Source organism: Xiphophorus maculatus, chromosome 11 (assembly GCF_002775205.1).
Source record: "Xiphophorus maculatus strain JP 163 A chromosome 11, X_maculatus-5.0-male, whole genome shotgun sequence".
Lineage (NCBI taxonomy): Eukaryota > Metazoa > Chordata > Actinopteri > Cyprinodontiformes > Poeciliidae > Xiphophorus > Xiphophorus maculatus.
Window position 1 is genome coordinate 3,055,167 of NC_036453.1, and position 20,730 is coordinate 3,075,896.

Sequence of the window (20,730 nt, forward strand, 5' to 3'; positions counted from 1 at the left end):
CAATTACAGACTTTAGTATTTGACATTCTATTCAAAGTTAAACCAAACAGTCTGAGGGGTTCAAGGCGGATATGATGGAATTGAGCTTTTATCCTGCAAGAGCGTGCACCTAAATTCTTCCACTGCCCTCTGACCCCTGCGCTGAGGCACTGCTCATGTGAGCACACCAACCACAGCTGCAGAAAAACAGGGAAAGCTTTTCCTCCGCCGCGCTCCAGCTCAACTCGGCCTCGTTCCAAACACTCTGGTGAGAGAATCAAGCGCATCCAGCGGCAGAGTCCTGCTTTTAAAGCACCGTGCCAGGGTTACTTCCGCTTATTGTTTTTGGGGACACAAACGTGACCGCAAGTCAATAATAATGCCGATGGGAAAAAAAAATAGGAGCCATCGCTGCACGAGATGTCAAGCTTTAAACACTGCGTGTCTGTTTTGTTTCTCTTTTTTTTCTGCACAAGTGATGAGACACCGAGCGCTGGGGTATGCACAAGAGGAAAAGTTAAATAAACTCTTATGGTTTTAATGGTTGGGGTAATTACAGGCACTTACGGCGCAAAAACATTAGCAGAGATACAAACTTAGCCAACAGCTCATCATTTGCAACAACCACCTCGTAATTTTAAAGCAAATTGTCAAGGCTTGGCTTGTTATCAGTAAATCTCTTTGTGGCCTTTCAGGCTTCCTTAGACAACATGCGAAAGACTTTTCTTAGGAACTTTGAATCCTGTTCTTCTGGGCAAGACAAGTTCCCAGAAAGGACAGAGGAAGTTCCCAGTCAGACCATCTGAATCCTAGCAATAAGATGTGTGCTCTACAAAAGGGAGTAGAAAAGGCAGTCAGGAAACACAGACAAGTCAGCGCGCCCACCCAGTGCAAAAGGTTGCTCCGTCCGACAGCCTGGTCGATAAGGCAACACGCTGGTGATTTCTGGGAAGCGCATTTGACACCACAGCAGGGAAGGATGGGAGTGAGCGCGGCGCAAAGATCGGCTGATTTGTCTGGTTGTGCGACACGGAGACCTCTTAGCCTCCCGTGTTTGTGCTGCTTCCTGAACTTGTTTTCGCAACAGGCATTCAGGCCAGTGAGTCAGCAGCAGCCTGACTCACGCTGCTGTCTTACTGTGCCTTCCAGACGCCGTGTGCTCTCAGCTTTTTTTTTTACCGTCAACTGTCAGGGCAGGGAGGAAATTATAGGTGTGATCCTGAAATCCACAAGGAGGATTTATTTAAAAAAAAGAAATAAATAATTCAAATAAAATGCAGTGCGGTAAACCTGGGAGTCACATGGGGAATTATTATACATCTTCCCCCCCCCCATCTAATGAGTCTGACTTTTTCTGGATAAGCTATCCCGACATATGATACATTTACAGTAAAACCCAGACAGTTTCCTGTTTAGCTCAGTGAGGATTAAATGAAGTGGACTTTCATCATTTGGGAAGCCCCAAAGACTTCAACTCATTCACTTTTAATACAACTATATGTAGCTTTACTGTTCTTCTAAAACCAGGACTGGTTCTCTAAAACAAGCTTCTTGCTTTTCTCACCACAAATGACTTTTTTTTGTTTCTTTCTCTGATCTGAATCATTCACAAATTAAACTTTCTAGAAATTAATACTGCCTTTCTTGAGGACAATTTACATTGATCAATAACCCCAATTTAAATGGTTTTGGAAATCTAGTGGGAACCTGAGCACCCAAAGAAAACCCCCACTAACACTGGGAGAACATACAAACTCCCACAGAAAGAGGCTCTTGGTTAAGATCTAAGATAAGATAAGATAAGATAAGATAAATCTTTATTATCATTGTCACAAGGGCAACGAAATTTAAAAGGTGCCATCAGTCAGTGCATATGCTTAAAAACAAAAAATAACTGTCTCACAATTCACACACAATGTAAGAAGTAACTTTTATAAGTATTTACCAATTAAACATTTCATTATGTCAAAACACAAACAGATTGAATCCAAACCACCACTGTCAAACCTAGAGAATATTGTACTAGAAAATCTAGACGAGAGGTCACATTTCTTTATTTTATGCAGCCTTACTAATACATGATGAGGAATCCACCACAGATAGATTGGACGTGTGGAGATCTGACATCCGAGAAGAAATACAAGAGGCGGACTGGAAAACTGCAATGCTTAAAAGCCCAATAGCAGTCAATTAATACAAGGATGAAACTCCTTCAATACGAGTGGTTGATGAGAACTTGCCTAACTCCAGTCAGAGTGAACCGCTGGGAACCTAACATCCCAGCCAGCTGCAGTAAGTGTTTGGTTGGAAAGGGTACTCGTTTTCACTGTGTATTGGAGTGTCCAAAATTACAGCAATATTGGAACTTTGTCAAAGATTGTTGGAGTGAATGTACCTGCTGAGGCTAATATGCGTCTATTAGGTATTTATCCAGAGAACTGTGTTTTTAGTTCCAGACAGTTAAAATTGATTGACTTTGTACTCCTGCAGGCCAAGAGATTAATATCTCTACACTGGAAATAAATGAACATATTGTCAAACCACATGTGGGTAAAGGAGATGACATCATGAATGGCTCTGGAGCGACTCACTTACATTGTCAAAGGAAAGGGAGCGAAATTTCCTCTGACACCGCTGACCGAGTTTCTGAAACACTACAAAGGAAATTAAGAGAACAGTGCAGATTGCCGAGTCTTTTTGCATGTTTTTTTTATTTCTCTGTTTTTGTTTCCTGATATATGTACTGTTGAGTTGTTGTTGTTTTTTTATTGTTTCTTTATTATTTATATTTGTTTACTTTGGGGACCAAGTTGTTTAATGTGAATCTTATGTCAAATGTATCACTGTCACTTGTTTGTTATTATCTTATAAAATTCAATAAATATAATGTTTAAAAAAGAAAGAAGAAAGATCTCAGATCATTGTGAGGTTACTGGAAAGGTCAATACTTTTTCAGAGTGATGGATGCTAACAGCTAGCCAGATGTTTTAGCTTGCTGATTAAATCAAACTGATTTAATCAGGTATGACTTGTAATGAATAAACAAATAATTAAGCTGTCTTAATGTCTTTATGCTTTGGGTTCATAGCAAACATCAACTGATGCGCAGTTCCACCAGATGTTTGCTAATTGTTGCTGGTTAGTCTGAAGGAGCTGAATAGGGGAGTCAAAGAGGACGGGCGGCTCTATGAGGCTGAAGCTCAGAAGGTTGAAAACTGTAACTCCAAGGAGCAGCTGTGTCTTGAAGGTGTCTTACACAGTTGAATAGTTGCCATGGAAGATTAAAGGATTTCTCCGACACACATGACAGAATCAGAGCAACACTCCAGGTGTGTTTTTGATGAGGGAATAACACTATAATAAGATGTAAAGCTGAAAAGGGTTGATTTTACATAATTCGGCCACTTTAAATTTCATTTGAAATTGTGAAATGTATATTATTTTGTAATAAGTGGGATGCTAAGTATAATCTGCATATTCAAAATAAAATAATAATAATAATCAAATCTTGAGGCAGAAGAAACTCTTCAAGTTTCCAAACAAACTCACCTCTCCCTTTTTAACAGTCATAGACTGTCTGCGTGGGGTGATCTCTTCATTAATACTGGACAAAAAGTTCTGAGAGATGCGGAGGGCATCCTGTAACAGCGGGTAGTCTGGATGACCGGAGGGCGTGTGCTTCAGCAGGTCCTAAAGGTGAAAACAGAAAAATCAAAGGAATTCGGTTTTGAAAAGGTTTCCCCCGTGCAAAATTGTGGCTTCAATTACGGACTTACATGGAGAACAAGAGTGCTGCGTGTCACCCTGTCCACAGGTTTGTAGAGGAGAGCTGTGGACGAGGAGTCGTCACAGTGAACAAAAACAATGGATTACAGTACCAGGAAAGTTGACATTTCATCTGACTCAATACTCACTTTCCAGAGAATATTTGGCAGACTGGTCTTTGCAATCCTTTGTGCTTTTAACCTTGAGATCCTGAGTTAAGAGGGAGAAGAAAAAAACAAATACTCTGGTTAATCCACAGCGAGCTTGACTGACTGCAGCTGCTGTAAGGACTAGAGAAAACTGCCCTGTCATCACTTGTCTCAGGCAGCAGAGCCTGTAACGCTGCGGCCCCACTGCACATACCTCAGATATCTCTGCAAACTGCGCGTTGGCCTGGCAGCACTTGTCTGCTGTCTCCACGGCAACCTTATAGTTGTCCACGAAGGCCCGGTACACCCCGAGCTGGCTGGCCTGCGGTGAATACAGAGAAAGACTTACACGTTACTAAAGAGCATTGGTGAGCGCAGCACGCCATGCGTCGCTTAGCCGACCCAGCTGAGTCTGACTCAGCGTTCGCCGGCGTTCATAGACCCCTTTACGTATGTGCCTTTAATCTTTCGCCTTCGCCGAGGTAGCTCAACCTCCTACGGAGCCTTGAGCACTCCTTTACTGCTCGTAATGTGGCGAAGCGGCTCTTTAATCTGGCCGGGGGACGCCTCCAGGCAGTCTACTCGGATCAGACACGAGTTCCAACGAGATTAACACAAAAACATTACAATTAGAGCCAGAGACCATCACCTTTCCACTCGGCAAGTTTTCTGCTCTTTAAGCAATCATTAGCGATCAAAGTTATGAAGTTTAGGCAGAGCTGTAATTAGTTTGTTGAAAGTTGCTCACGTGCTAAACAGTGGTCTCTTTGATGGAACCCCCCCCCCCCCCACACGCTATGCGGGGCTTCTCCTTTCTTGATGCAGAGCGTTCTTACTCACAAGGTTTAGATCACAAGAGTTTGTTTTTTTGGGGGAGGGTGTGTGTGTGTGGGAGGGGGGGGGGATTTGGAGCTGTAAGTAAATGATGGTCAAATGTAACTAAAAAAAAGATGATTGTTGCAAGCATTTACTCACAACAGCCATTTTCCCACGGGCTTCCTTTATTTCTGTTTTCTTATTAGCGTTAGCCTCAACTTCCTTCTAGTTCAAAGTGAGTGGAAAAACAAGCTTTGCGTGTCGAAGCATTGTCAAGACACGTTGACTTATCTCCTGGATGTCATCACCCATGCCAAAGAAAATAGATAAAAATACAAGGCGCTACTTCCTCTGATTTTTACGAGGACTCAAGAGAGCAACACAACTGATTCCGGTGTAGTGAAATCAAAACCGGCGTACCAGCTTCTGGAAGAGGTCGCCCACACACTGCTGGTGGCTCCAGTCTTGGACTCTGGGCAGCAGAGCGTCGTAGAAGTCCTTGTGGATCTCGTGGAGCTCAGGCACGTTGAAGAAGATGGTCTCTATCTGCTGGATGGTCAGCATCGGCTGGGAGGTGGTGGCTGCCGCCTTCAGGGGCTTCATGGGCTACAAGAGACAAGCACAGACTATCAGCCCTAAACAAGTTAAATTTTAATTGACAAAACTCTAAAATACTGTACTTCAAATCACTCATTTATTAACTTTTTGAAGCTTTGACTGATTAGTGTTTTTGTTTCTATGAATGCAGAAAACGTTACGTCATACATTTCTTATTGCTCATGTGTACAGATTTATCAGTATTTTCTGAAGCACAAATCATATTCTAAATGATTTCTGTCAATTTTATTTCATAAATCTAATAGCAGTACCAAATGTGCTTTGGATTTTGCTAATAGGATAATTTTCTAGAAACATCGTCATTAGAAATTTTCTTTTACATTCATTTTTCTGCTGGATTTTTCTCTTCAATTAAATAATTGCTCTTGTAATTTGTAATTATTCTTTTCTTATTCTTCCAAAGTTCAAATACATTTATGGAGAACATCTGTTAATTTTAAATGTCAAATCAGTGCTGTTAACCAGCAGGGTGAAAAATAACTTTTAGACAAACAAATATTGGTATTTTTAGAGCAAGTAGAATGTAACTGAACATTTTTTTTCTTAATTAGACTTAATTAATTAATTAGACTTTCGGTCTTGCTCAGACAGAGATGCCATGTCTGGATCTGCCCAGACGTGGCTCTTCTCACACAAGAGGTGCAGCCCAAATTAGATCCATCTTGCACAATTCTTCTAGGTATTTAAATGGTTTAAGTCAGTGAATAATCAAACAGAGAGTAGATGCTTAATATATTTCTTAAAAAAGCTAAAACAAAAACCTTAAAAAGGCACTATGCTCTGAAAACGGCATTGACAACTCAAAGATTTCTTTTGTTTTTACTTACAGTACATGTGTTAAATCCTGAAAGAAATGATTTCCTACAGACACAATGTGAGTAAATATAACATTCAGATTACAGCAGATGATTTTATTTATTAATAAATAAAAAATAAAAACTACCAAATTATCATGGCCCTATGTGAAAAAGTTATCATACTCTCCTCCACTTGTTAAGCCATGAATTAACTGTGATTAACCACATTTTAATCGTCCGTTTCCCAAGCCACACGTTGACCCGCTTTACTTCTAGACCTGTTTGAACAAGAAATCCGTTATGCAGAAACTTGTCTGACAACATGGAGTGAGCTAAAAGATCTGAAAAGGAAACACATCACATCCTGGTCTAAAGAAATTCATGAACGGATGAGGAAAAAAGAGAAAATTATGTAATCAATTTCCAAATGGTTACAAAGCCATTTCTTTGTAACTTTGGGAGAAGCAGGGAGGCCTCCTTTGGAATGGCTGGTTGCCACGGTTACTCCAAGGAGGCATTGACGTCTCATCCAGGAAGTTACAAAACCCCCACAACAGGTTAGAGTTCACAATTCAATCAGTTATAAAAACACATTAGACCAGTTGTTGTCCACTAAGGACAGCAAAACCAGATTTTAGTTATAGGCTAAGCCAGACATTAAAAAGGGCTTAAAGGGGCGGTAGCCCAGAGCACCGTGGTACGGGGCGGCTCAAAAATCAAAGTTTTTTTGTGTCTATTGTTAATGTTTTACAAATATTACACCTCATATTAAAATCATGGGCTCATTTGATATTGTGGGGTTTTTTATTTTGGATTTTTATTCATTTAAACTACACTCAAATATTTGAAAATGATAATTTTGGGACCAACATAGAGCCATCTGCTAGTCATCCATCAATTAGTTTTTTTTTTTTAAAGAACTGTGTGATTTTTTTTTCTTTATTTCTGACTTATGTATGGAAAAAAAAAAACACAACAAAACTTAGCTATGTGCCTTTTGCCTAAACACCTTAAATATTTGTCATGTTTACAGAAACAATCACACTAATGTAGCAGAAAATGATTCGAAAATCTAAAAAGCACATTGTATCGATTATCTAAACTTAGCATGTGCCTAATTATTCTTATCTCTTAGTACTTATTAGAAGATTTTGACAATTAATTATTAATTTAAGCTGTAAAATGTATTATTCTCTCAGTAGTTTCAACATCTAGCGACGTGATCAATCAATCTGAGAATTTGACCGGACAATATTTGGCTGCATCTCTAGTGGATATTATAGTCATTTCAGAATGTGATCAATGACATCTCAGCATAAAGAGTTGCTACATACTATCAGCAGGGCTTCCAGGTGACTGAGGTACGTTTCTTCGCTGGCCAGGATCCCAGACAGAACCCACTTCCTCATCTCCTGCCCCTTTTCCTGTTCCAGCTCCACCTGATATAAACATGAAATGGTGGGGAAGGAGAAGAAGAAAAAAAACCTTCTGAGACATGAAGACATTTTTAGTTTTTAACCGAGATGATTAATGACAACAACTTGAAATGCAAAATAAGCTTTAAAAACTTGCCCACAAGCAGAAAACTTTAACTAGCTGTTGGGCAATGTGGGAACTGGAGTCGTTATCGCACTCTGCAGGAGTTTTACATTCCAGGAGGCCAGCAGCCGACACTCCTGACCTCTTAAAAAAGACAAATGTTTGTTTTCTCTCTCTCCACAAGGAGTTGTGGAGCGGGTCAAAGATATCGCTCATTTCAGTTGGAATAATTCTGTCAGTAATAACTCTGCTGTTGTGTGTGTGTGTGCTGGAGTGAAAACGAAGCCCAGCCCTCTCCTCCCCCACCCACCGCAGTCACTTAGGCTTTGAAAATCACATCAGAAGAGAAGAATACCGCAGATATGAGACGAACAGAGCAAAAAAATGGGGAGGGATGCAAGTTTTTTTTGTTTTTTTTTTCAAACATCTGTTTGGCTACCGTGTGTTTGCTGACTGCGGGCGGCCTTTTCACCGACGCCCCGCTTCACAATGAAAAGCATTCCCCCATCTGGCAGCTACATGCTGCTCTGCATTTAATTGGTGGCATGTGGGCGCATCGGCTGGCATTTTTTTAATTTCTACTTTTATACAGCAGCTCAGCTATTAAACAGAGAATACAGCAATGTAAACATATATGAAGTACTTTTATTTCCATTTTAATTTGCCATGCTGACACCTTTTAATTCAGCAATTAAATCTGATATAAGCAGATTTATTTGGACCATGTCAGAAATAACCCGTTAGACGTGATTTAACTGAGCTTGCTGCAGCAACTGTGACAAACTGAATGAATCGATTTATGATCAGACAGATTTGTTCACATGTTGTTGCTTCATTAAATCATTTGATTTCACCAAAAAGGAAACTGAAATAACACAAAGAATTAGATTTTACATACATCTATATTTACCTGAATTTAAGCAAATCCCATAATAAAATTAGCTAGTGGCTTAAATTAAAGACATCCTAAAGGTGTAGTGTGAGTTTAACGAGGTGCAGTTTTGATACCTCTTGAACCTTTTTACATTTTCTACAACCAGAAATGTTGCAGGTTTTAATGGATTCATTCTGAAAAATCCAACACAAAGCAGGGGTGAGAATTTATCGTACTGCTCATCATTTATTGTGATTTTTTTATCTTATCTAAAAAAAAAAAAAACTATTTATCGTCATCGATTTATCATGGTAAATTTCAGTTATTGATGGTGAATAAAAAACAAGACTGGCGGTAAATAAATGTTATTTTTGCTGTTTTCTCCACAGTTTCATGAGAACATCAATAAATATAAGCAAATTTGAAAAAAAAGACTAAATGATGTTACTCTGAGCAGTTTTGGGGTCTTTAAGAATCCTGTTGTAAATCAAAATATTTTTCAAAAACAATATTTGTGTTTGTGCCGCTATGAATGCTGTGTCACGGAGTCACAGCCAGTAGACTACCTTAAAGTAATAAATAGGGTTTTAATTCATAGCCTTTATTGCTATCACAGTCAGAGTCACAGTGGAAGAGATTAGTTTAAAGCATATTTGTGTCTTAACACAAGGGATGCACGATATATCGGCATTAAGATTGGCATCGGCCGATGTTAGTCATTTATTGACATATTGGTATCAGTTCAATAAGTAAAAGTGGGTCGACACAACTGATGTTTATTTCCATGTTGCTGATGTTTGTGTACGAGTTTCAGGAGTTAGAGGGGGGATGATTGTGCGATAAATGCATGCCACACTTTTCAGTTTTTTATTTTTGGACCACATGTAAAGCATGTGTTCTTTTTTTCCCCACTTGCCATTCAAGTACTACTTTGTGTGTCAAATAAAAATCCATGTAAAACCTTTTATGTGTGATAATACTGTGACAGCATTTGCAGTAATGTTTATTCTACAGGTTAATTTCTTAAAAACTGTCCAGCCCCTAATAAAAAATAATAATAATTTAAAAAACCAAAAAAAAAACCAAGAATGTTTATGGAGGGCCTATTTCAGCTTTTTCTCTTGGAATATTTAATCTGAGAACTTGCTGGGTGATTGGTGTAAAAGTTGTGGGAAATGGTCAGGCAGACAAGACACATCATAAACTGTGTGAAAGAGCCTAATTTTAAGCAAAAAAAAAAAAAAGAAACGGTTAACATAGACAGCAGAAAAAGCAAAGCAACAACTTTTATGAGCAGAAGGAAGAAGCACAGATAACGAGCACTGTGGACTGGAGCGTGGACAGAGGACACCAAAGGACAACGCAGCTGCAGAGAGGGGGAAAGCGGTGGCAGCAGGAGCTGACAGGCAATGTGTCAGAGTTGTTGGTCACATCAACTTTACCGACTGGGTGGACTCCAGAGAACCGGACGACTGTGTGTCCCGGCTGTTCCGGCTCTTGGAGCGGAGCCGCGGCGAGGAGGACGGCGAGCCGCTGAAGGACAGAGGCTCGTGGCGAGGCGGGTGCTCCTCGGAAAGCTCCAGGTCGTAGCCGTAAGACGGAGGGTTTTCCATGTCTAGGAGAAAATGGGCAGACAAAGCACAATAGTCACATGATGAGCTGGAGATGCTGCTAGGTCATGGAGTTAACACAGACACGCATTATTACGGCCAAGGCATCAAGCCGGAGCACCACTTCCAGCTGGAATGAGAATCGTAAAGTCATTGCAGGATGACATCGGTGCTGAACCTGAAATATTTGTCCATTCTTCTTTGGACAACGGCTCAGTCAAATGAGACAGAGCGTGTCGGAGGAACAATTTCTCTGTGTTTCTACAGTTTTTTAACTCATTCTGCAGCAGCTCTGACTAAATGTTTAAGGTTGTGGTCTTGAAGGTGAACCTCCATCCAAATCTCAAGTCTTTATTAACCTCTAACAGGTTTTCATCCAGGTTTTTCCTGCATTTAGCTCCTTCCATATTCTCTTCACTTCTGACCAGCTGAAAACAAAGCATGCACAGAGCATGATGCTGCCACCTCCATGTCTCCCTGGCGCTAAAAGTTTCTGGTAACACAAAAAAGACAATTAATTTTGGTCTCATTTGTGAGGCTAACCTATTTGCGACATGAAAGTAAAAATAGAATACTACACTACAAGTCATAATTTCAAGATTCAAAGTTATAACTTTGAGATAAAAAGTCACAATTTTGACTTCTAAAGTTGTAATTTTGAGATTCAAGGTCATAATTATGAGATAATGGAACAAGCCTCCTTAGATAAACAGCGTAATTTTCTATCTCAAAATTATCACTTTGAAAGTCAAAATTATCACTTTGAAAGTCAAAATTATCACTTTGAATCTCATAATTATAACTTTCAATCCATGATTCAAACGTCCCATAATTGAATCAAAATTAATTAATTTGAATATCGAAATTATGACTTCTAAATCCGTAACTTTAAACTTAAAACTAGAAATGATTACTTTAAAACTTGTACTTATGACTTGGGCTTCCATACATTTTACCGGAGCTCCTTGTTCCACATGTTTGCTGCATTACCATGTGACTTATGGCTGCTTTGGGCGGGTCCGGTTAGCTTTGTGCGACTTTACAAAACCATGCAATGGTCCTGTCATTGTTGTAATTTGCCGTGAAGACATCAAATGCATTAAATTCACATTCATGTATGACAGGCATTAGCATGTACAACATTGAAACTCCCTAATTATTGATGATATCAATAATTGTGTTATTTATTGTTCACGTTTCACCCTAAACAATGAGGTAAACTGAGTTGTGTGCAGAAAAAAACGAGTTAAAATACAAAAAAAGTGAAGAAAAATCCTCACATGGACTACAGTAGCCATTATGATGTTAACAGTTGACAATAAAGTCAGCATTATGCTCTTCTGTTTTCATATTAAATCCTTTGTTAACCTCCATAAACCTGTGACCTACTTAAATCCAGGCTGTCCCAGTGAGCGAGGTGAAGTCAATGGGTGGATAAACAAGTGAAAAGGCATGGCAAACTCACTTGCCCCGCTGGAGATACACAGAGTCCCCCTTCATCCACAAGTTTTTTTTGTTGTTGTTGTGAAGAAACAAGATCTTGTAGCTTGGTGTGATATTTACTCATAATTCACATATTTAAAGAAGTCTCAAAACTCGCACAACAACAGATTTGTTTCAGAATCCTGTTTTTTTTTTTTTTAAAAGGCAAAATGCAGAGCCGAGTGTGATGGGTCGTGTTGCAACACAAACGCTCTCAGCCAGCCTGGGCTGGAAAAACATGTTAGGAATATATGTGACACTTGTCAGTGGGTCTTTTTAAGACGAGCAGCGTTCTGCGTACTGTAATTACCGTCAGCCACTCCGACTCACCAACATCTATAATCATCATCGCCTTGTTGTCAAGGACTTGGCAGCTCGCTGGTAGAATAGAAAAGCATCTAAAACGGTAGTCCAAAGAAAGAGGATGTCTAAGATCTGTTGTACTGTTAGAGTATTTTAAGGAGGCCGTGAATTTGGTTCACCGCAGCACGAAAACAGGAAAATAAAGGATTCCGGAAACAGGAGGAAGACGGAGCCATGTCACCCTGGAGAACCCTGCAGAGACACAGAATCTTACCGAGTATCTTTGGTCTAGTTTCTAGTGCAAGTATCTTTTGTACACTTGAAATGAGACTAGCTTATGAAACTAACTTATAAGTAACTTTTCAGCAGGAAGTACGAGTTTGTTTCGAGTCAATAATTCCTTAATATTGATGGAAAATTACTAGCTGCATTGGCAGATTATTTCATGTATAACAGGAAAAAAATGTCTTGTCCAGTACGGGAAATGATCTGCTAATGGAGCTAGAACCTTTTCATCAATATTAAGAAATTATTGACTTAAACTCATATTTCTTGTTGAACAGTTGCTTATAAGTTAGTTTTGTCTTATTTTGAGTGCATTAAGATATAGAAATTAGACTAAAAATACTCAGTGAGATTTTGTGTTTTTGCTGTGAATCTGAAAGGATGAAGATCAACAAACACCCAACCTCAGGAGGCAAGGGTGGAAAAAGAAAAGACACCAATGTAGTTCAAGCAGCTTCCTAGTCAATACCAGCAGCACGTCCTCCTCTAGGTAACTGTCGGAACCTATTTAGTACCAGAAGTACATCTGGAGGAGGATTTAAAAATGTGTTCTTACACCCCGGAAACCTGATCGTTTCTGTCTCGCATGCAAACGGGTTTCAAACACGGCGCTCGCTTGGCTGCGGCCGGTGTGAGAAAGCCGACATCACAATAGACCCTCAGCGAGAGCGGTTGTTGTAGCGATCACAAGGACGCCTACTGAGGAAATGTCCAGGCAGGTCTGCCCGGAAAATTCAGTAATTCATTTTGCTCCAGAAAGGAAACAGGCTTTCTACACAAGGTCATCTCTGCACAAACAGCCCCTCACTCCTACTCCTAACACATCCCCTCCTGAAGTCACGGCCATTATGTGTTTACAGAGCAACCCCCTACACACCCACACACACACCCACACGTACTTTGAAGGGCATGCGTAGTTTAACTACTGTAATAAATGGCTTTTCAAGCACTTTAACAGGCTGTTTTTACAACAGCTTTCCCCCCCTTACGCCTCAGACAGCAGTAGCTGGTTGTGTTTTCAGAGCACAAAATTATTCTCAGTCATCTTTAGTGCCAACTCAAAGGGTGACCCACAAGGTTATGTGTTTGGAACAATCTCATGAGCGATTAGAAACATAGTCTCTTGACAAGAGGTTGTTGTTTCTGCACAGATTTTACTCATGAATTTGTTTTGAATCTATGTTGCTAACATTCAATCTCAAACCCAAACTTTGACACCAGTTCTAAACGGTGCCAAGAGAAATTTGATGTTTTTAAATCTAAGAAATCTTGATGGTGTTATTGATATTACATTAAGAGTATGCAAAACCTTAATAGTCTAGACAGGATTGTTGGGATACTAAAATCGAGTCAAATGAGACACTACTTACATTTAATTTAAAATTAGCCTAATTTTGTTCAGCAATATACATGAACTCAAAAAGAAATTGATTAAACAGATTTTTTTTCTCTCATGTCTGCCTCTCATCTCCTACTATGACATAGTTAACTACTTAGTGAACACGAAGAGTGCGTGCACCGTGGAGGAGCTTTGCAGTCTGTAATCCATGGAGGCACACAATCAGTATTTCTACAGATTTGTAAAGGATGTCCGAACTCTTCAGGCGAACAACAAGGTTCTGGTGACTGGCAGAGTAAGTAAATGCAGTAAACACACACGTAGGCTACATGTTCGCCTTAGTTTGTGGATAAAAGCTACATTAGTTAAGCTAATTTAGCTAGTTCAGTAGTAAGTATTACAGTAAATATCACTGATATTTATGTTAGTATTACATAGAGGAGGGTAGAGTACTCAAAATGTGTAGTCAAGTAGCAGTTGTGATGTACTTACATTGTTTCTGAGACGGACAGGAACGAGGTGAGCGCTAGTTCTAAGCTTGTGTCATAGCGACTCCATAGTTACTGTCAGTTAGTTACAGTTTGTAAGTAGTAGTAGTTAGTTAGTTGACAGTTAGTTACAGATACCTACCAAGATGGCTGTCAGCTACAAAGCTCCTGGAAGTGTGTCGCCACATGAGGACTATGTATAGAATATACACACCTGCTCATCTCATTTTAGTCCCTATATTCTAACGAAGACTAAAGAGAAGACAGCGTTGCTTCCTGGTGTTTCAGATTTGCATTACCTCGACCTAAAATGCTTTCTTTCTATTTTACATAACAGGCTCATCTGCCTTCAGTGGATTTGCTGTAAATCAGTCAAACACATACATACAGAATAAAGCCAATATAATGTCCACAGATATAATCCCCCTTAGAGGCTTAAAGAATTGAACCGCTCCTTAACGCCACGGTGGACCCACTGTGACAGCCCTCCGTTTGCGTGACCTCACAGTATTAGGCGAAAAGCTGGAGGGTGGTAAAGATGGCTGTGATAACCGTGACATGTCTGCCCAAATACCCAACTATGCGCAGCTTAAAACCCTTTCAAGCTCTGCAATCGAAACGTAATAAATACATTCTAATGACGTTACATAAGACTTAACAGCTGTGGGTTTGAGCCGTGCAGAGCGGGGGATAATGGAGGAGCTGGTTTTGCTTTGGACTGTCACTGAACTCTGTAATTCTGTTTTTCAAGAATTTCATTTAAACCTATTCCAATGAGTCAGGTATGTATTGTAATACAAAAACAAAACAAAAATACATATATGAGAGCATAATTCAGCAGTAAGCAGATTTTTTAATATATTTTTCCCTTTTGTTTAGCTTACTGACACCCAGACTTAAAAATAGACGCAGAGGAATATACAAACCCCTCTGCCAAACAAAGTGGGTCCGAACTTTCAAGCCTTGCTTCTGAGAACAATTAGTCACCGTGAAGTACTTTTCCTTCCTGCAGCCTGTGAACAAGAGACCCGTTGAGAACAGTAACCGTAGGACCCTCATGACAAAGCGAAGCCACGGTGACAGCCCTGATCCTAATCCATACAGATGAACTATGATAAAACAGAAAGAGGGGCAGGGACAGATGTGCAGCAGAGATAAAGTCGCCGGTGCCACAGCATCGCTATCACCCTAAATAATTAAGTACCGCTGTTTCACTAAAATGCGGCCTTTGAGAGACTCGAATTTTCTGTTTTTACTTGTATTAAAACTAACAGCCTGTGCTTAGTTTTAAAATGAGATTAGCATGAAAGCTGTTTCAGAACACAGCACCGATATGAAGGTTATTATAGTTAACTAAAACTAACCAAATAACCAAAACTGAAATAGTGAAAATGTTTTCGCTAACTGAATTAAATAAAAACAGTAATTAATGTGGAAAAACTAACTGGAACTATATCATGTGTTTTTAAAACTAACTAAGCATACTGAAATTACAGATAGGATGATACGTCTATTATTTCAGTATGTTTTAGTTGGTTTTATAAAAGCACAGTGCAGTTAGTTTTTCCCCATTAATTACTGTTCTCACTTATTTCAGTTAACAAAAATGTTTTCTCAATTTCAGTTTTTGTCATAACATTCGCTTTAGTTAATTATAATAATCTTGGTCAGCTGTCGGCAAATTACGATAATACATACTCCCCTTGGCGGTGCTTATGCTAGTCCACAAAAAATAAATAAAATAAGCACCAGTCAGTTGGTTCTTCAACAATAATTGAATAATTTCTTTTAAAATAATATTTTTTGTTGCGTATTCATGACCCAATCGATGTATAGTCACAATACAATACTTTGACTTTTTTAAATTTTGCACCTAAAAACTAAGCAAAGTATGAAAAACTAAAACTACTAATAAAAATGTAATTGAAACTAAACAATATTTAACTAATTGCTCAAAACTAGCAGACAACCTCTTAAAAACTCAAACTAAGTAAATTAGACAAAAAGTCGCACCAAAATAAAACTAAACTATAATGAAAAACCCAAAACCATTATAACCCTGATCTACGCTTCTGCTGATTCATGCTGGAGGACAAAAGAGTCAAAAGCTGCAGTGTAATATCTGCTCACTGATTTAACATGGACCACAGGGGGAAAATATATCAATTTTGTTCGACTAATGGCATCAATTTCAGACACCAGTTCCCAAGAGTAACAACCCAACAGAGCAAAAAGGTCGATGGATCGAGCCCAGCTGGAACCAGAATAGCAGCATCTATGTTCCCCCACCCGGCCCAGTTCACCAATAGGAAAACCAGAACGCAGCCCAAACTCGTGAGAGCACAGAGACGAGTGCGACGCAAACTCCTCGCTCCCCGCTGCGGACATATTGACCGTCCCGCGCAGAGGACAGCCGGCTGATGGACGGAAATTTGATCACAAGTCCCTATGAATAAACAAGGTCTGATTTATGCCGCTCAGAAAAGGCCTGAAAATGAAATTTAAGCCTTCAGAACTCACAGGAGAGAAGAAATGTCCAGTGAAGGACGTCGTCCCTGTCTGAAAAGTATAACACTTTCATATAATAACCTGCAGAAGGCTCGGTAAGAGCCGCGGCTTTATGGGTCCGGAAAATGGATTCTCATCTGGATTGTGGCAGACGGGAACAGCGGGAAAATCATGTCGGAGACACAGAAAACACGAGGTAACGTGCTCTAAATATTCCATTTCAGCCTAAATGCAAAGCACTTTGGAGGAAATAACAACACAGCACATCATTCTGAAACCCCCCTTCCTCCCTCCCTTCCAGTGGTGGTAACATCACATGTAGGGATGCCTTTCCTCAGAGAAGCTGGTGAGAGTTAATGGAAATATGGATGAAGATGAAGAATCCTTGGGGGGGAAAAAACCTAATAAAACTTCCAAAGGACCTCAAGACCTGGTGGAATGATTTAGATCAAGCAATATTTTCGTTTTAAAATGGTCCAGTCAAAGTCTAGTCTTAAATCCAACAGTAAATCTTTGGCAGAAGTTGGAAAATAACAGATACTAATGTCTTCAAACTATAACTTTGGCTTTTAAGAAACGTATGATTATAAAAAAATGTTTATCAAAATTTAAATCTCTGTATTTATCTGTCTTATGCCGTGGGAAAAAAAAAAACATCTCAGGAATGATCCACAGAAATGAAGTTGTTCTGATCAGGATATTCTGCATGTAGTATGTTGGAATGTTCTCACACCTGGCAGCCCAGTGGACTCGGTTTGATTGATTGTGGATAAAAGTTGCTGCATTTGTTATATTTTCAGTTGGTGCTTCTCTCTTTTACACTGTATTGTGTTAAATGAAACAAACCAGCACATGGTTCAGATTCACTGTGAGAAAACCTAAAATTATCACCAGCCGTTGAGCGGTGAGGGTCAGAACTGAGCAGCAGCCCAGCTCCATCAGCTACTAATCAGGGTACATTGAAATAGCTCGGGGTGGTCAGACTTCAGCTCATAACGCGACACATTAAAAGAAAACGGTGCCTGATAACTGCTGCAATCTGGAAAAATAAACAAGAGTGTGCAAATGCAAAAGGAGTGTCATAAACAGGAATCAATCTTACTGGACTCACTTTCTGAATTCATCATTTGCACTAGAAGCGGTGCATTGCGTCAACCATTTTGTTTAAATTAAAATCGGCAGACGACATCGCAGTTTTGACGTGAGACGAGAAGAAATCGGTGACCTCTTGGTTCGCTGAAATATTCATGTGAATGTCTAAGAGGGATTAAATATTAGTGAACGAAGCTCCACCTGATGTGCTGCAATGTGATTGACTCTATCATAATCTGCCTGGAAACAGAATATAACGCAGTGTTTCATTACCAGAGCACCGGGCCAGGACTGGATTAATGAAAACATTTCAGATTCACTTTGTTTAACAGTTAGATTTAAGAATATAAGACTCCACAAAATCTGTGCAAAGGTTTCTGGATGTTACATGAGCTTCATTAAGTCAAGAGTTACTTGTTGATAGAGATCCGATATTGACAATATCAGCCAAATAAATTAGTATCTGATTATATTAGCCTGCAGCTAAAATCTCAGGTCTATTGGTTATTAATATATGGGTCAGTTATTCTCAAAACTGTTGTTGTTGACTATTGTTCTCTGGGTAACATCACTTGATCAAACCCTTTCTAACATTTCACACTACAGAGCATCTTCAGAGGCTTCTTCAGATTCAGTGCAGTACAGACCGCTGCAGATCTTTCCTGCCAACAACCATCACCATCTTCAATAAGTCTTTGAAGAATCTAAATGAATGAGTTACAACAACATTTAATTTCCCTTTGGGATTAATTAAAGTATTTTTGAATTTGAATCTGAATAAGTAATAAGAGTATTTATGTTTCGTGCTGATATCATATCGGCCAATACTGAAAGCTGGAAGTAATCAGTTTATTTGAAATTGGTGTGTTTCCATTAAGCAAATGGAGATGCAGCTACTGGCCACATTGTTTGGAGCTAAATACAGGAAAATGTTAGAGGCTGTGGGAGGCTTGCAACCGGGACAGAGGTTCAGGTAACTACAGTGGACTGTGAGCTAAATACACATACACACCACACTTTTCAGATTTTTGTTTGTAAACAAAGTGGAAGAACCATGAAGCGTATATTTCTGATTTCTTGGTCATGCGCTGCTTTGTGTCGGTCGGTCACATAAAATCACAACAGAAGACATTTAACTTTGTGCTCATGATGAAATGTCAAAAAGTTGATAAAATTAAAATAATAATAATAAGTTGGCATATCTGTCAGAATACGTGTCCGTTTGTATTCATTACCAACTGAGTTGCTTTGAGTTCAATGTTTAGCCAAAAATTAAAAAAAAAACTCTTAGCATCACACAAACAAGCTCAACAGGTCAAGCTCCGTACAATGGAGATGAACACATACAGCACTTAACATTTCATTAACCACTTCCCCCCACACCCCACAAGCAGCTGAGACATTCCATAAACACTTGGCCTGCCAGCCTGCAGCACAGAGGGCCCTTTGAGCAAGGGGACCGAGGGAGGGGAGCCCAGCCTGCAGGTCCAGAGGGCTGAGGCTGAGCAAAGGGGATGGGAGCCCTGCAGCCCTCCGAAAACATGCCGCACATTTGTTTTCCCTACAGATCATCTACGGAGAGTCGTATGTTAAGCTGCGTACGTGAACGGTGTGAGATGAACAGCAGCGTTCAGAATTAGCAGTTCCAACGAGCGTTTCTGTTGTGCTTTCTGATCGACAAGGGGAACACAAAGACTATTCATGCCTTCCACTGCCAGAGCAGCTGGGGAGGCCTGGTCTGGTGCACTGATGAGCTGCCAGCTTCTGAGCGCTGAAAAGGAGAACAGGTGCCTTGATTCGCACACAAATACAGAGTTGCCCTGTAGGACTTCCTCTTGTACGCCCACATTTACTTCAGGAAAGGGAGAGGCTGAATTCTTTGGCTCCTCACCCTCTGACCCCCCGCCCCGACCGCTGGAGTTCAGACGTTCACATCCAGGTAACAACGACAGGTCTGTCTGGGCTTCCACAAGGGACATCAAATATCCACGAGTCTGCAGTTAACTGAGTTTGATGGCGTGATTCCTGCTGAGGCAGCAGATTGAGCCAGCCTCCGGTCTGAAGCAGACAGACAGCATCCCAGACAGACGCGTTTACAGGCCAAACCCCGCAGCATCCTGACTGAGGCGCTGCCTGATAAATGCATCCGAAAAGACAAATTGGTGTTTTTATTTATTTTTTGGGGGGGCAGGGGGAGGATTATTAACCTTATTATTAACCTAATGGGAGGTTTATTATCCCATTTTGTCCGACTGCGTCTTTTAAGTAATATATTAAAGCTGCAGTATGTAACTATTATGAAAAATATATATATTTTAATATTTGTTGAAACTGTCACCATGTTGTGAAAGTGTGGCATGAAAGAGATAATCTGTAAAAAACAACAAAAACCAAAAACGAGCTTCTCTGCCTTCTCCCAGTGATAGCTAGAAACAACCAATCAGAGCCAGGGGGCGGGTCTTAGCGCTGTCAATCACCCTTCATTAGCTAGCAGAGCCTGTTGTGAATGCTCAGACTAGTTGGCACGGCCACCGATAATAGCAGATAAACTATTTCCTGTCACAGTAAGTCCTTTCTACACCATTAACATATTGAGCAGCAAGTACATCAGATTGATTGACAGCATTAAGACCTGCTTCTTGACTCTGATTGGTTGCTTTTGGTCAGGTGGGGTGCATTTCTCCAGACGGCAACAGCAGAGGGTCTGGAGGAGATTGATCTTTTCACATCTCATCTGTCTTATGTTATTGTGTCGCAACATGGTGATAGTTTTAACAAATATGTAAAAAAAAAAAAAAAAAAACATTTCGTATAAAAATTACATACATACAGCTTTGACCCTGAGAGAGCCGAGACCTTTCCTCAGCCACGGTAGGACTCCTTAAGACCCACAGGCATGGCTGTGTCATGATGATAATTAATTATGGCAAAAATAACCCATCAGAGGGTTGGCCTCTTTAAAAGTCCACAGCTAATTGGCAGCTACTTTCACAGCTGGGGTTGGCAATTGGCCTAGATAACCAGAAACCAGGAGACAACGCTCATTTCTACCGCTCTCAGGGTAAAAGTCTGCTGAAATGTGTCGG

General features: G+C 40.0%; 1 protein-coding gene across 1 annotated transcript in view; it reads right to left on the bottom strand.

Annotated features, from left to right (window-relative positions):
• The window catches only part of LOC102222870 (breakpoint cluster region protein-like), a 47,313-nt gene that overhangs the window by 19,556 nt on the left and 7,027 nt on the right, over positions 1–20,730 (bottom strand). Inside the window, exons 2-8 of the mRNA XM_023342192.1 lie at positions 9,980–10,152; positions 7,459–7,563; positions 5,130–5,315; positions 4,108–4,215; positions 3,894–3,954; positions 3,756–3,808; positions 3,529–3,669 (exon numbers count right to left, since the gene is read on the bottom strand). Of these exons, the coding sequence (XP_023197960.1) occupies positions 3,529–3,669; positions 3,756–3,808; positions 3,894–3,954; positions 4,108–4,215; positions 5,130–5,315; positions 7,459–7,563; positions 9,980–10,152 (827 nt within the window). The remainder of the gene's footprint in view (positions 1–3,528; positions 3,670–3,755; positions 3,809–3,893; positions 3,955–4,107; positions 4,216–5,129; positions 5,316–7,458; positions 7,564–9,979; positions 10,153–20,730) is intronic.